The 15,474-nt window shown below is 45.0% G+C and overlaps 1 protein-coding gene across 1 annotated transcript in view; it reads right to left on the reverse strand.

The window, feature by feature from the left end:
- Nucleotides 1-14,326: 14,326 nt before the first annotated feature.
- The window catches only part of LOC106579089 (alpha-tectorin), a 55,569-nt gene continuing 54,421 nt past the window's right edge, over nt 14,327-15,474 (reverse strand). The window contains exon 25 of the mRNA XM_014158636.3: nt 14,327-15,002. Coding sequence (XP_014014111.1) covers nt 14,896-15,002 — 107 coding nt within the window. The 3' untranslated portion in view covers nt 14,327-14,895. The remainder of the gene's footprint in view (nt 15,003-15,474) is intronic.

Raw genomic sequence — 15,474 nt, forward strand, 5'->3', positions numbered from 1 at the left:
AATCACGCCTGCCTCTTTGCGAATGAGTGGAATTATGAACAGTGGTTTGTTCATTATGTTCCCAGCGTCCCCCGGACTTGCCTCCTGGATTTGCCTTTTTAGCAGCACCTTGGCCACCTTCTCAAACGGCTAACTCCGCCCTCTCGCAGCACATGCCAAAGGCCTGAGAAGTGAAACAAACTACCCCAGCTCAGAGTCGTAGGAAAAACTAGAGACAGTGTTTGCAAGATGCTGGACAAAAGGCCATTTTAAAACAACCACTAAACAAACAAAAACTGACTCTGGTTGTCACTTATAGATACTGTATGTCAGTCAGGTGGCTAGCTGCTGACAGAGACTTCTATTGCAGTAACGTTGAAGGGCTCTGACTAGTATTACTTAGCCAGCTAGAAGGATGATGTAAGAAGCTAACGTTAAAACAGAGACTACCTCAGCAGGAGCAAAAAAAAAAACTAAATAAAAAAAAATCTACTAAGTTCTCATAACTTTGCTTTACAGAGAGAGAGAGAGAGAGAGAGAGAGAGAGAGAGAGAGAGAGAGAGAGAGATTCCAAAAGCCTGTAATAATTTTACATTTACGTCATTTAGCAGACGTTCTTATCCAGAGCGACTTACAAATTGGTGCATTCACCTTATGATATCCAGTGGAACAACCACTTTACAATAGTACATCTATATCTTTTTGGGGGGAGGGTGGGGGGTGGGGTTAGAAGGATTACTTAATCCTATCCCAGGTATTCCTTAAAGAGGTGGGGTTTCAGGTGTCTCCGGAAGGTGGTGATTGACTCTGCTGTCCTGGCATCGTGAGGGAGCTTGTTCCACCATTGGGGTGCCAGAGCAGCGAACAGTTTTGACTGTGCTGAGCGGGAACTGTGCTTCCGCAGAGGTAGGGAGGCGAGCAGGCCAGAGGTGGATGAACGCAGTGCCCTTCTTTGGGTGTAGGGACTGATCAGAGCCTGAAGGTACGGAGGTGCCGTTCCCCTCACAGCTCCGTAGGCAAGCACCATGGTCTTGTAGCAGATGCGAGCTTCAACTGGAAGCCAGTGGAGTGTGCGGAGGAGCGGGGTGACGTGAGAGAACTTGGGAAGGTTGAACACCAGACGGGCTGTGGCGTTCTGGATGAGTTGTAGGGGTTTGATGGCACAGGCAGGGAGCCCCGCCTACAGCGAGTTGCAGTAATCCAGACGGGAGATGACAAGTGCCTGGATTAGGACTTGCGCCGCTTCCTGTGTGAGGCAGGGTCGTACTCTGCGAATGTTGTAGAGCATGAACCTACAGGATCGGGTCACCGCCTTGATGTTAGCGGAGAACGACAGGATGTTGTCCAGGGTCATGCCAAGGCTCCTAGCACTCTGGGAGGAGGACACAATGGAGTTGTCAACCGTGATGGCGAGATCAACAGGCAGTCCTTCCCCGGGAGGAAGAGCAGCTCCGTCTTGCCGAGGTTCAGCTTGAGGTGGTGATCCATCATCCACACTGATATGTCTGCCAGACATGCAGAGATGCGATTCGCCACCTGGTTATCAGAAGGGGGAAAGGAGAAGATTCATTGTGTGTCATCTGCGTAGCAATGATAGGAGAGACCATGTGAGGTTATGACAGAGCCAAGTGACTTGGTGTATAGCGAGAATAGGAGAGGGCCTAGAACTGAGCCCTGGGGGACACCAGTGGTGAGAGCACGTGGTGCGGAGACGGATTCTCGCCACGCCACCTGGTAGGAGCGACCTGTCAGGTAGGACGCAATCCAAGAGTGAGCCGCGCCGGAGATGCCCAACTCAGAGAGGGTGGAGAGGAGGATCTGATGGTTCACAGTATCAAAGGCAGCAGATAGGTCTAGAAGAATGAGAGCAGAGGAGAGAGAGTTAGCTTTAGCAGTGCGGAGAGCCTCCGTGACACAGAGAAGAGCAGTCTCAGTTGAATGACCAGTCTTGAAACCTGACTGATTTGGATCAAGAAGGTAATTCTGAGAGAGATAGCAAGAGAGCTGGCCAAGGACGGCACGCTCAAGAGTTTTGGAGAGGAAATAAAGAAGGGATACTGGTCTGTAGTTGTTGACATCGGAGGGATCGAGTGTAGGTTTTTTGAGAAGGGGTGCAACTCTCGCTCTCTTGAAGACTGAAGGGACGTAGCCAGCGGTCAAGGATGAGTTGATGAGCGAGGTGAGGTAAGGGAGAAGGTCTCCGGAAATGGTCTGGAGAAGAGAGGAGGGGATAGGGTCAAGCGGGCAGGTTGTTGGGTGGCCGGCCGTCACAAGTCGCAAGATTTCATCTGGAGAGAGGGGAGAAAGAGGTCAAAGCATAGGGTAGGGCAATGTGAGCAGGACCAGCGGTGTCGTTTGACTTAACAAACGAGGATCGGATGTCGTCAACCTTCTTTTCAAAATGGTTGACAAAGTCGTCCGCGGAGAGGGAGGAGGAGGGGGGAGGGGGAGGAGGATTCAGGAGGGAGGAGAAGGTGGCAAAGAGCTTCCTAGGGTTAGAGGCAGATGCTTGGAATTTAGAGTGGTAGAAAGTGGCTTTAGCAGCAGAAACAGAGGAAGAAAATGTGGAGAGGAGGGAGTGAAAAGATGCCAGGTTCGCAGGGAGGCTAGTTTTCCTCCATTTCTGCTCGGCTGCCCGGAGCCCTGTTCTGTGAGCTCGCAATGAGTCGTCAAGCCACGGAGCAGGAGGGGAGGACCGAGCCGGCCGGGAGGATAGGGGACATAGAGAGTCAAAGGATGCAGAAAGGGAGGAGAGGAGGGTTGAGGAGGCAGAATCAGGAGATTGGTTGGAGAAGGATTGAGCAGAGAGAAGAGATGATAGGATGGAAGAGGAGAGAGTAGCAGGAGAGAGAGAGCGAAGGTTGCGACGACGCAATACCATCTGAGTAGGGGCAGAGTGAGTAGTGTTGGAGGAGAGCGAGAGGGAAAAGGATACAAGGTAGTGGTCGGAGACTTGGAGGGGAGTTGCAGTGAGATTGGTAGAAGAACAGCATCTAGTAAAGATGAGGTCAAGCGTATTGCCTGCCTTGTGAGTAGGGCGGGACGGTGAGAGGGTGAGGCCAAAAGAGGAGAGGAGTGGAAAGAAGGAGGCAGAGAGAAATGAGTCAAAGGTAGACGTAGGGAGGTTAAAGTCACCCAGAATTGTGAGGAGTGAGCCATCCTCAGGAAAGGAACTTATCAAGGCGTCAAGCTCATTGATGAACTCTCCAAGGGAACCTGGAGGGCGATAGATGATAAGGATGTTAAGCTTGAATGGGCTAGTGATTGTGACAGCATGGAATTCTCCCCTGACAGATGGGTCAGGGGAGAAAGAGTGAATGTCCACCGGTGAGAGATGAGGATTCCAGTCCCGCCACCCCGCTGACCAGATGCTCTCGGGGTATGCGAGAACATGTGGTCAGATGAGGAGAGAGCAGTAGGAGTAGCAGTGTTTTCTGTGGTAATCCATGTTTCCGTCAGCGCCAAGAAGTCGAGGGACTGGAGGGTAGCATAGGCTGAGATGAACTCTGCCTTGTTGGCCGCAGACCGGCAGTTCCAGAGGCTGCCGGAGACCTGGAACTCCACGTGGGTCGTGCACGCTGGGACCACCAGGTTAGAGTGGCAGCGGCCATGCGGTGTGAAGCGTTTGTGTGGCCTGTGCAGAGAGGAGAGAACAGGGATAGACAGACACATAGTTGACAGGCTACAGGAGAGGCTACGCTAATGCAAAGGAGATTGGAAAGAAAATTAACTAAACAATTGGGGAAGCGAGAGAGCAGGGCCTCCCTCATTAACCATTCGCTGAAACAATCAAATATAACTATTCCAACTTCCACTTAGAAATTATAATTGATGTAAACTACAGTGGTTCAATGTTTCCAGGAATAGGCTCAAACTTAGTTTATTCAGCTAGATAACCTGGTACAGTATTCTTCCGTAAAACCCACCCAGTGCACCGTGTCTTATGACGCCGTAGCTAACTAGCATGCTAGCATCCAATAACACACGGTTAGCACCAATACTTGGTTACAACAAACTACCAATGGATCATTCGTGTCCGTGTCTAGTTCCTTTCACAACGCAGAAGTAATTAAACGTTGGCTAGCTAACACAAAGTCAGTCCTGCTAGCTACACAAGTGGACTACACAACTCGAAAGCTTACATTGCAAAAATGTTATTGACTAAAAATGATACAGTACTGCTAGCTGGTAGCTGGTAGAGTTGGCTAGCTAGCAGTGGCTGCGTTTACCTTTATCTTTGATACAAAGACAACTATGTAGCTAGCTAACGTTACACTAATCAAATCGTTCCGTTGTAATGTATTTAGTTTCTACAGTACCGCCAGTTGGTAAAGTTGGCTAGCTAGCAGTGGCTGTGGTGCTGTGATGTTGACGCCGTTTGGAAAATGGCGCGAACGAATGAATACAGCTGGCTAGCTGGCTAGCTAATCTTGTTAGTTTCTCAAAGTTAGTTTCTCAAAGCTACACCTACACCTTTAGCTACACCTTTATCCTTGATGCAAAGACAACTATGTAGCTAACTAGCTAACATTACACTAATCAAATCGTTCTGTTGTAATGTAAGGAATGTAAGGAAATGTAATATTACCTGCGGAGCGAAGAACACCACGACTACTCACTCCAGCATTCGGCAGACGTAATAATCTTATCAAAATAGTTAGGAACTAAAAAGAAGATGATTTTCAATATAAACATGACATGGCCTATCTTCCTTATAGGCCTACATTAAAATGCAAACAAAACAGTTCTAAAAATGTCATAGATTTTGTTTATAATGGTGGTTGTTCGTCTTATCCATTACCCACCTTTTTTTACCACTGCATCACTGATATTAATACAGAATCATAAGTCATATTATAATAATTAATGTTAATGTGATAACGTTAACGTATGTGTGCTCCATTGATGTCTGTTTGTGCAGACCTTGATTACTAATGCCTAGAAATACAAATAAGAACGCTATGTCAAAAAATCGAATCAAATGTTATTGGTCACATACACATGATTAGCAGATGTTAATGCGAGTGTAGCGAAATGCTTGTGCTTCTGGTTCCGACCATGCAGTAATATATAACAAGTAATCTAACAATACCCCAACAACTACCTAATACACACAAATCTAAAAGGGGTGAATGAGAATATGTACATAAAAAAATATGGATGAACGATGGCTGAGCGGCATAGGCAAGGTGCAATAGATGGTATTTGATACAGTATATATATTTGATATGAGTAATTTAAGATACAGTGAGGGAAAAAAGTATTTGATCCCCTGCTGATTTTGTATGTTTGCCCACTGATAAAGAAAGGATCAGTCTATAATTTTAATGGTAGGTTTATTTGAACATTGAGAGACAGAATAACAACAAAAATATCCAGAAAAACGCATGTCAAAAATGTTATAAATTGATTTGCATTTTAATGAGGGAAATAAGTATTTGACCCCCTCTCAATCAGAAACATTTCTGGCTCCCAGGTGTCTTTTATACAGGTAACGAGCTGAGATTAGGAGCACACTCTTAAAGGGAGTGCTCCTAACCGCAGCTTGTTACCTGTAAAAAAGACACATGTCCACAGAAGCAATCAATCAAACAGATTCCAAACTCTCCACCATGCCCAAGACCAAAGAGCTCTCCAAGGATGTCAGGGACAAGATTGTAGACCTACACAAGGCTGGAATGGGCTAAAAGACCATCACCAAGCAGCTTGGTGAGAAGGTGACAACATTTGGTGCGATTATTCACAAATGGAAGAAACACAAAAGAACTGTCAATATCCCTCGGCCTGGGGCTCCATGCAAGATCTCACCTCGTGGGGTTGTCGTCGTTGTTGGTAAACAAGCCCACTGCTGTTGTGTCGTCTGCAAACTTGATGATTGAGTTGGAGGCGTGCATGGCCACGCAGTTGTGGGTGAACAGGGAGTACAGGAGGGGGCTGAGCACGCACCCTTGTGGGGTCCAAGTGTTGAGGGTCAGCGAAGTGGAGATGTTGTTTCCTACCTTCACCACCAGGGGGTGGCCCGTCAGAAAGTCCAGGACCCAATTGCACAGGGCGGGGTTGAGGCCCAGGGCCTCCAGCTTGATGATGAGCTTGGAGAGTACTATGGTGTTGAATGCTGAGCTGTAGTCAATGAACAGCATTCTCACATAGGTATTCCTCCTGTCTAGATGGGATAGGGCAGTGTGCAGTGTGATGGCGATTGCATCGTCTGTGGACCTGTTAGGCAGGTATGCAAACTGGACAGCAGACTGGGACAGGGAGCGATTGAATATGTCCGTAAACACACCAGCCAGCTGGTCTTCGCATGCTCTGAGGACCAACTGGGATGGCGTCTGGGCCAGCAGGTCTTGCTAGGGTTAACACATTTGAATGTTTTACTCACGTCGGCCACTGGGGGGGGGGGGGGGGGGGAGCAGTTCTTGGACACATCAAAAATCAGGATACCTGATGGCACTCTGATAAATCTCCAATCCAAAGTTAAATCTAGAATTGGCTTCTCATTTCACAACAAAGCACCCTTCACTCATGCTGCCAAACACACCCTCGTAAAACTGACCATTCTACCTGTCATGTTCTGACCGGCGGCGGCCCGCAGCCCAGAACCTCCGGCAGTACAGAGCCTCAGGCGATGATCTGCAGTCTGGTTCCGACGACGACGATCCACGGTCCGGTGGCACAGAAGCAGAGGGATCAGCGGGCGGCGCAGGGGTTACCAGCCGAACCGGAGCCGCCTCCTCTGTTGGAGGAGCCGCGGGATGAGAAGGTTATGTGTACTGCACCAGAGCCGCCATAGACAGTAGTTACCCACCCTACCCTTCCTTTTTTTGGGGGGGGGGGGTTGTTGTTGTTGTTTTGTTTGGGGGGGGGTACTGTCACGTCCTGACCATAGAAAGATGTTATTTTCTATGGTAGAGTAGGTCAGGTTTTTTTTCTCTATGTTTTCTATTTCTATGTTGTCAGGTTCTAGTTTTGTATTTCTATGTTGGTGTACTGTTTGGGATGATCTCCAATTAGAGGCAGCTGGTCCTCGTTGTCGCTAATTGGAGATCATACTTAGGTAGGGTTTTTTTCCACCTGGGTTTGTGGGAGATTGTTTTTGAGTAGTGTATGTTTCAACTCTGTGTCACGGTTTGTTGTTTTGTTCTTTAGTTTATGTTTATGTATCGCATAGATTCACAGTGTAAATAAAATGTGGAACCACACACACGCTGCACTTTGGTCCGCTTCTCCTTACGACAACCGTGACACTACCGATACTTGACTTCAGCGATGTCATTTACAAAATAGCCTCCAATACCCTACTCAATAAATTGGATGCAGTCTATCACAGTGCCATCTGTTTTGTCACCAAAGCCCCATATACTACCCACCACTGCGACCTGTACACTCTCGTTGGCTGGCCCTCGCTTCATACTCGTCGCCAAACCCACTGGCTCCAGGTCATCTACAAGACCCTGCTAGGTAAAGTCCCCCCTTATCTCCGCTCACTGGTCACCATAGCAGCACCCACCTGTAGCACACGCTCCAGCAGGTATATCTCTCTGGTCACCCCCAAAGCCAATTCCTCCTTTGGTCGCCTCTCCTTCCAGTTCTCTGCTGCCAATGACTGGAACGAACTACAAAAATCTCTGAAACGGGATACACTTATCTCCCTCACTAGCTTTAAGCACCAGCTGTCAGAGCAGCTCACAGATCACTGCACTGTACATAGCCCATCTATAAATAGCCAAACAACTACCTCTTCCCCTACTGTATTTATTTATTTTGCTCCTTTGCACCCCAGTATTTCTACTTTGCACATGCATCTACTGCAAATCTACCATTCCAGTGTTTTACTTGCTATGTTATATTTACTTCGCCACCATGGCCTTTTTATTGCCTTTACCTCCCTTATCTCACCTCATTTGCTCACTTTGTATATAAACTTATTTTTATACTGTATTATTGACTGTATGTTTGTTTTACTCCATGTGTAACTCTGTGTTGTTGTATGTGTCGAACTGCTGTGCTTTATCTTGGCCAGGTCGCAGTTGTAAATGAGGACTTGTTCTCAACTTGCCTACCTGGTTAAATAAAGGTGAAATATATATATATATATATTCTTTTTAAATGCAGAAAATCGCTAATCAAAATAAACGTTTTACCACAGCAATCATGTTATTTTTGGTAAGCATATTTGATTCTGAGTTCGGTCATTATAACGTTTGTATGTGAAAACTACTTCTAAGACGCGTACATTCAGTTGTTCCGAAATGTCTTCACTTACGTTAAAGAGGGAGGTTCGATCGGCTGGTGCTAGCACATGCGCAGATCATATACACAGCAGGAACACCGATTAAGGTGTTCGAAAGATTGCTCAGAAAACCAGATATTTTAATAGGCGTATATTCACTTTGATTTTGACCTGACGCCGATTAAGATAAACAGAGTACGGTGTTTACATGACTATTGCATAATCTGCCTACTGCCATAATCCGTTTCATATCGAATTATTATTGTGCGCGTAAACATACTCAGTTTGAATAATTTCTCATATTTGAATCTATTTCTCATATAACATTACAATTGTACAGCTAATAGGCTATACAGTATGTTTGTAGATCGACTGAGGTGAATGAAGCTACAGCAGTCAAAGTGAGAATGGCTGGGGTAATTTTTGCTCGTTTTTTCTGTTCTCCAAATAGCATTTTATGTGGGTCTTTTTTGGTTGTTATATGGAAATGCAATAAATTAGCCTCATATAAAAATAATTATCATGTTAACCTCTCACCATTACAAAAACAGGGGAGGTTAGAATTTTTGGGGGGAAATGACGTGTGTGTCTGTAACTTTCTCACTCATCATTATTCACAATTCATTCAGGATTATCCGTAATCATGGTAGCGTCCACATTAATGTAGAGGTGTTTAGAAACATATTCTATTCCTATTTACAATAAAAGTGACTCCAAAATGACACAATACATTATTTACCATTAATTTCTATCGGGGACAAAATAATCGGAAACACAACCAAAATATACAGCAAATGCATCCAACAAATTTGTAGAGTTACCAACTTTATTTATTTATTGCGTGCTATGAATATGAGACCAAAAACATGATGTTTACTACTTTAATACACATAAGTGAATTTGTCCCAATACCTTTGGTCCCCTGAAATGGGGGGAATATATACAAAAAGGGCTGTAACAGTTCACCAAATATGTATGAAAATACACTCAAATTAAAGCTGACAGTCTGCACTTTCACCTCATAGTCATCGTATCAAATCTGTCACTGTACCAATACTTTTGGAGCTCACTGTATTTTCTGAATTAGTCCATTATGACCAAAATGTCTCTTTCCACTAGGAGCAGGGTTCAACTCTATGAAATCTGCAGCCACCTTTTGAAATGGGCGTTCAGTCACTATTTACTTGAGGGGAGCTTTTGAGTTAGCCACTGGGGAGCGCTTAGATTGACGTGAGAGGCAACACTTAGAAAAGTGGCCGATATTTTTGTTCATGAATGCTAGCGTTTCAGTGATCAGTGAATCTGGAATGATTACCTGGTATGCCAGCATATCACTTGGAGGGAGGAGGACCTCTTTAAACAAGAGACCGTTGTGGATGAGGAGTCAGGGGTATTCAAACCACAATTTCCAAAGTGCTGCAGGGAGTTTTGAGGTGGTCTCTGCATTGGTCTCATCTGATCAACTTTGAGCTAGTGGTGGGTCTGCGTGTTGGGCAGTTTGAAGGCTGTCCGAGTGTGGTAGGTCATCCTCAGGTCGGAATGGTTGCTCTCCAGTATCTGAATCGGGTAAGTTTGGTGACATTCGGTCAAGCATGACAGGAGAACATTGCACAGCTGTGGAACCTGACTGGGCTTTTCCTTTGTCTGATATGGTTGATGCCTTCGTAGCAGAGGCAAAGTTCTGGCCACGTAGAGAGAGAGATGAGCTTCTGTTGCTCGAGCTGGGTGGCATGACAACTTGACACCATTGGCATGTTTTCTTCCTTCCCTATGTTCGACCACATAGTTGTAGACATCGTAATTGTAGACAGGCTCTCCGCCCTGTAGGGTCATTGTCCAGTGGGATCTTTCTGAGCCCCACGAGTGGTTTGTCATCAGTTATGACTAGGGCTGGAACGATACCAGTATCGCAATATTTTTTCCATGGCAAAAATGAAAACACGAAATAGACCAACTCTTTGGTCCTTTAAATTCACATTTTTGACACGCTCTACATTTCTGTGGTCTGGTCTCAAGCCCTGAGCAGACGCAATATGACCTAGAATAGACCTTTGCACCGAGCAAAGGTGCATTTTGACGGCTTCAGCTTCAAACTTGCCAACCTGAATCTCTGGAAAACTTATTTCAGATGCTGAAGATGTTCTTTGAAGTTCCCGCTGAACACGATAACATCGTCCACGAAACAGTGATTCCAGTGACAATCACAGAGGACAAGTTCTATTAGGCGTTGGAATGTCAGCGGTGTGTTGGACAAACCCATTGGCATGACTTTAAACTGGTAGACTCTGCATCCTGTGTTAAAGGCCGTCTTTTCCCTGTATGTAGAAGCCCTGAGAACCTGCCAGTAAACAATGGATAGATCAACCATACTCAAAAGATGTGTTTCAGAGGGACTCAACAGTGTCGTCCATTCGCGGCAGGGGATGGGAGTCACGTAGTGTTAGAGCATCCATTTTTCTGTAATCGACAGAATCTGTAGCTGACATCTTTCTTTCTGACCATAACCACAGGAGAAGACCAGGGGCTGTGACTTGGTTCAATCAGATCCTCTTCAAGCAACTGATCAACATTCTTGTCAATCATTGCAAATACAGTAGGTTGTAAGCAGGTTGTCAAATCAGTGCAGCGTCTCCCATCCGGATATGATGTTCGATTAGCTCAGTGCGACCGTAATCCATGTTGTGTTTGCTGATAATATCACCCTAACCTTTAATTATGTTGCGTAAGTGCGATTGCTTTTCAGGGGACAGGTTTGAGTCACTGAGGTCGATGGCTGGGTGTGTGGTTGGTTCTCCGGTTGTTGAGTCGATGGATATCTCCATCACATCATAGCTACTCTCTGGAAGAGATACAGGATAGACATCACCCACCCACGTTAGTTCTCCCTTCTAACACTAAGTTTCTGGATGTGGGGTTGAGTGGTCTGGTAATAATCTGGCCTTACTCAATGTTGCTTAGGGTCCTAGCCAAAATTAGACCTGAGGCTAACTCAACACATGGCTCCAGAAGTCCCTCAAAGCCACCAGGGATAGTGTCACTGGTATGAACATGCCGGAGGGCAACAACGTCTCCTTCTGTCATGGAGCCAACAGTAATGTCAGATATGACAAGAACTTGCTGTCATGAACTCCCACATGAATTGCGTACAACATAAATCTCCAACTGAACTGTAACATTGTCAATTCTCAAGGAAATGCTAAGGTGTCTAAATAGTCCCCTGTCACAGACTTAACAATAACACAATTATTTGATAACACTTTAATTCTCAGTGTTGAGATAGACATACCCAGGTCCTCACTGATGAGAGAGGTGACTGACTCGGTGTCTAGAAATGCATGTGTCTCATGGGCTTCGAGTGTTGTTTGTATATAAGCAGTTGGTGTGTCTGATTTAGCTTCACTGGAAGCTGAAGGCAAAATCGAGGCCTTGTTTGAGGGGTGAGCTGGCACTTGATCCATGGTACTAACTAGTACTCGTTTCCCTAGTCTTGAGTACGTGCATCATCAGAGCAGATGCCCTCCTTTTTGGGCCATCTCCTGTTGTTGTTGTTGTCGTCCTAGTAGTGTCTGTGTGTGCCCCTACCCCCGTTTGTTGATACATATTGATGAGTGTGTCCAGGGCTTGGCGGTCTGTTATAGCCATAGCTTCTGAAGGCCCATTCATGACATCCGCCATTGTTATAACCTCCACCAGGAGAGGGAGAGCGCTGTCTGTAGCCTTGGGAAGGTTTAACATAGCCAAAACACTGTCCACCATAGCTATCACATTGCCCATATGGTTGGGGTGAATAACGTTGTTCTATGTACCTAGGGCGGCTAGGGGAGCGGTTCCTCTGATGAGACAAGCTGTAGTCTGGAGTAGGTGAGCAACCTACTCTGCCTGCGGAGTAAGAAGAAACCTGTCAACTTGGACTGCCTTTTGATTCATGGTGTGGATCATCCTGCCTCGGTCTTTGCATTGACAATCCCTGTTCCATCACCTGTTGTTCTTTACATAGTCCGTAGAAAGTCACTTTGCACTGCTTTCATGTCGGTTGTAAGGTCCTCTATTATTTTCATGAGCCGTTCATCACATTAAGTGGTGGGTGTGGTTGCAGCACCTGAGCCTGGCGCATAGGGGTTAAATGTGGCAGACATTTTATTTGATTTATTTCAACTTTATTTAACCAGGTAGACTAGTTGAGAACAAGTTCTCATTTGCAACTGCGACCTGGCCAAGATAAAGCAAAGCTGTTCGACACATACAACAACACAGAGTTACACATGGAATAAACAAACATACAATCAATAATACAGTAGAAAAATCTATATACAGCATGTGCAAATGAGGTAGGATAAGAGAGGTAAGGAAATAAATAGGCCATGGTGGCAAAGTAATTACAATATCGCAATTAAACACTGGAATGGTAGGATGTGCAAGTTGAGATACTGGGGTGCAAAGGAGCAAGATAAATAAATAAATACAGTATGGGGATGAGGTAGATTGGATGGGCATTTTACTGATGAGCTATGTACAGGTGCAGTGATCTGTGAGCTGCTCTGACATCTGGTGCTTAAAGCTAGTGAGGGAGGTAAGAGTCTCCAGCTTCAGAGATTTTTGCAGTTCGTTCCAGGCATGGGCAGCAGAGAACTGGAAGGAAAGGCGGTCAAAGGAAGAATTGGCTTTGGGGGTGACCAGTGAGATATACCTGCTGGAGCACGTGCTACGGGTGGGTGCTGCTATGGTGACCAGTGAGCTGAGATAAGGCGGGGCTTTACCTAGCAGAGACTTGTAGATGACCTGGAGCCAGTGGGTTTGGCGACGAGTATGAAGCGAGGGCCAGCCAACGAGATCATACAGGTCGCAGTGGTGGGTAGTATATGGGGCTTTGGTGACAAAACAGATGGCACTGTGATAGACTGCATCCAATTTGTTGAGTAGAGTGTTGGAGGCTATTTTGTAAATGACATCGCCGAAGTCGAGGATCGGTAGGATGGTCGGTTTTACGATGGTATGTTTGGCAGCATGAGTGACGGATGCTTTGTTGCGAAATAGGAAGCCAATTTTAGATTTAATTTTGGATTGGAGATGTTTAATGTGAGTCTGGAAGGAGAGTTTACAGTCTAACCAGACACCTAGGTATTTGTAATTGTCCACTTATTCTAAGTCAGAACTGTCCATGTTAACCATTGGACTTGGGGAGTTCAAATGCATTTTCTTCTGTGCTCGCTCCCATTGGCTAGCAATTACAAATGCCTGTTTCAGAGTAGCAGCCCCATGTTCATGGCATGTAGCCTGAAGCACTGGGTCCAGTCCAGCTTCAAAACTTCTAAAATGTTTCATTTGGATGGCAGCATCATTGTAGCCTGGAAAAGCTTCCTGAGTTAGATGTGTGATTTCAGCTGCATACACCTCTAATGCTGATCTTGGGAGTCTGGCCCTAACATTAACAAAGCTCTGAAAAAGAGTATTGCTTTCTACCAAAAACATCACTACACTTTTCTATAATTTTTCCATAGTCCAATTGAATTGCTTGTTGCAGGGAAATCCAGCAAGACAGTACATCATCACTCAGTTTGGTTGGAAGTCTTGTGGCTAAACAATTGTCTGTTGTGCCAGCACAAGCTTTGACAGCTAATTCCCAAACGTTTTTTTCCTTTGAGTAAAACTCTCCTTGTCCTTTCCATCACCATGAAATGATGGGGGCAGATCCACTTTGTGATGTATCATTTTGTTAACATTGGGATGTGCTGGGTACCAGGCAGTACTCACAGAGGCTCCAGTGGTTTCTGCTCGTCCCTCGGGTCCTCTCAGCGGTGCAACGACATCCTTGCGCACCTCCTCAGAGTCCGACATTCTCGTTTTAGCTGTTTTGTCTGTTTGTTATTCCACTCACTTGTAGTTGTATAGTCTGTTTGTTAGTTTGTTTAGTTGTATTGTTCTTGGTCATGAATAGCAAGCTTCACAGCAGAGACTCATTCATTCACAGTCCATTTGCTAACTAGGTCAATGCTTTGGTAGGTAGCTATTGATGCAAAACAGCATAAAAGTCTGTAATTCCTAACAGAAAATGAAACCGCTGTCACCAATTATGTAAGGCATGGATATAAAGATGAGCCGAACAACTTCTGTCTTCAATGATAGGTATTTAATTTCCAATTGCTAGTTCCACATAAAACATCATACATCAAAAGGCTAGTTCAAAGACAACCTGGGAACATGCATGAACTCCAATAACCTTTTCCCAAGACAAGTATTCTATGAAAGGATTACATCCTCTCCTGGCAAGTAGACATTAACCATACATCACTTTCTACATTGGGATAATATGGTTTCATGGTTGGCCTAGCGAAACATTGAATTTTAAATGCTCCGGGGTTGAGAATATTGCTAGCCTATATCCAAAGACCAAAAAGTTGAACAGGTAAACACAGTTACAATTTGCAGGAGGGGGAATTGCACTAAATCAAACATTAATTAACAATATCACTGTATAGTTTTATCGACATCATTGTAAACCTCAACCCACACCACTCAAACATTATCACTATATCACCATTAACAATATCGCTGTGAAGGTTGATCTACTTCATTGTACACCTCAACACACACTCTACAATGTCTCTTCAGTCATACTGTCATATGCTGATTATTTTGTAACCAGACAGACCCAAGCCTGGGTTTGCCATAGAGACAGATTGGTCCTAGATCAGTGTTGTGACACTCAGGAGGACAGAGAGCAGCAGGGTCACCAGGGAGCCAATCTGACCTGGGGCTCCATTCAGTCTCTCTGGTATTGGAATCCACATATCTGAGGAGAAATCAAAACAGATCAGAGATCAGTTAGTCCAAAAAAGAATAGTACTGAACAAAATAGTAATAATACATTTAATTTGTATAGCGCTTTTCATTACAGAGTTATCGCAAAGCTCTACTGAGGAATAAAAAAAAAAATGAATAAAAACAAATACATTTAGAATCAAGGCAAGTAAAATAGCAATAGTGAGCTTGGTGCTAAATACATTTAAGTGTGGGTTTTAAGGCCCGTTATAAAAGTTCTGAATGATGGAGAGAATCTCAGATGGTCAGGTGAGGGGCAAGGGAGCAGAAGGCTCGGTCCCCCATAGTTTGGAGACATGTCTTGGGGACTTGAAATAATAGAGAGTGGCTGGAGCAGAGAGTGTGAGGTGGCTCGCTAATTGAGATGAGGTCACTGATGTAGTGAGGCTCAATCCATTTGAAGCTTTCAATACAAGCATGACCATTTTTAAGTTGATCGTGTA

Source organism: Salmo salar, chromosome 19, assembly GCF_965601325.2.
Source record: "Salmo salar chromosome 19, fSalSal1, whole genome shotgun sequence".
Classification (NCBI taxonomy): domain Eukaryota; kingdom Metazoa; phylum Chordata; class Actinopteri; order Salmoniformes; family Salmonidae; genus Salmo; species Salmo salar.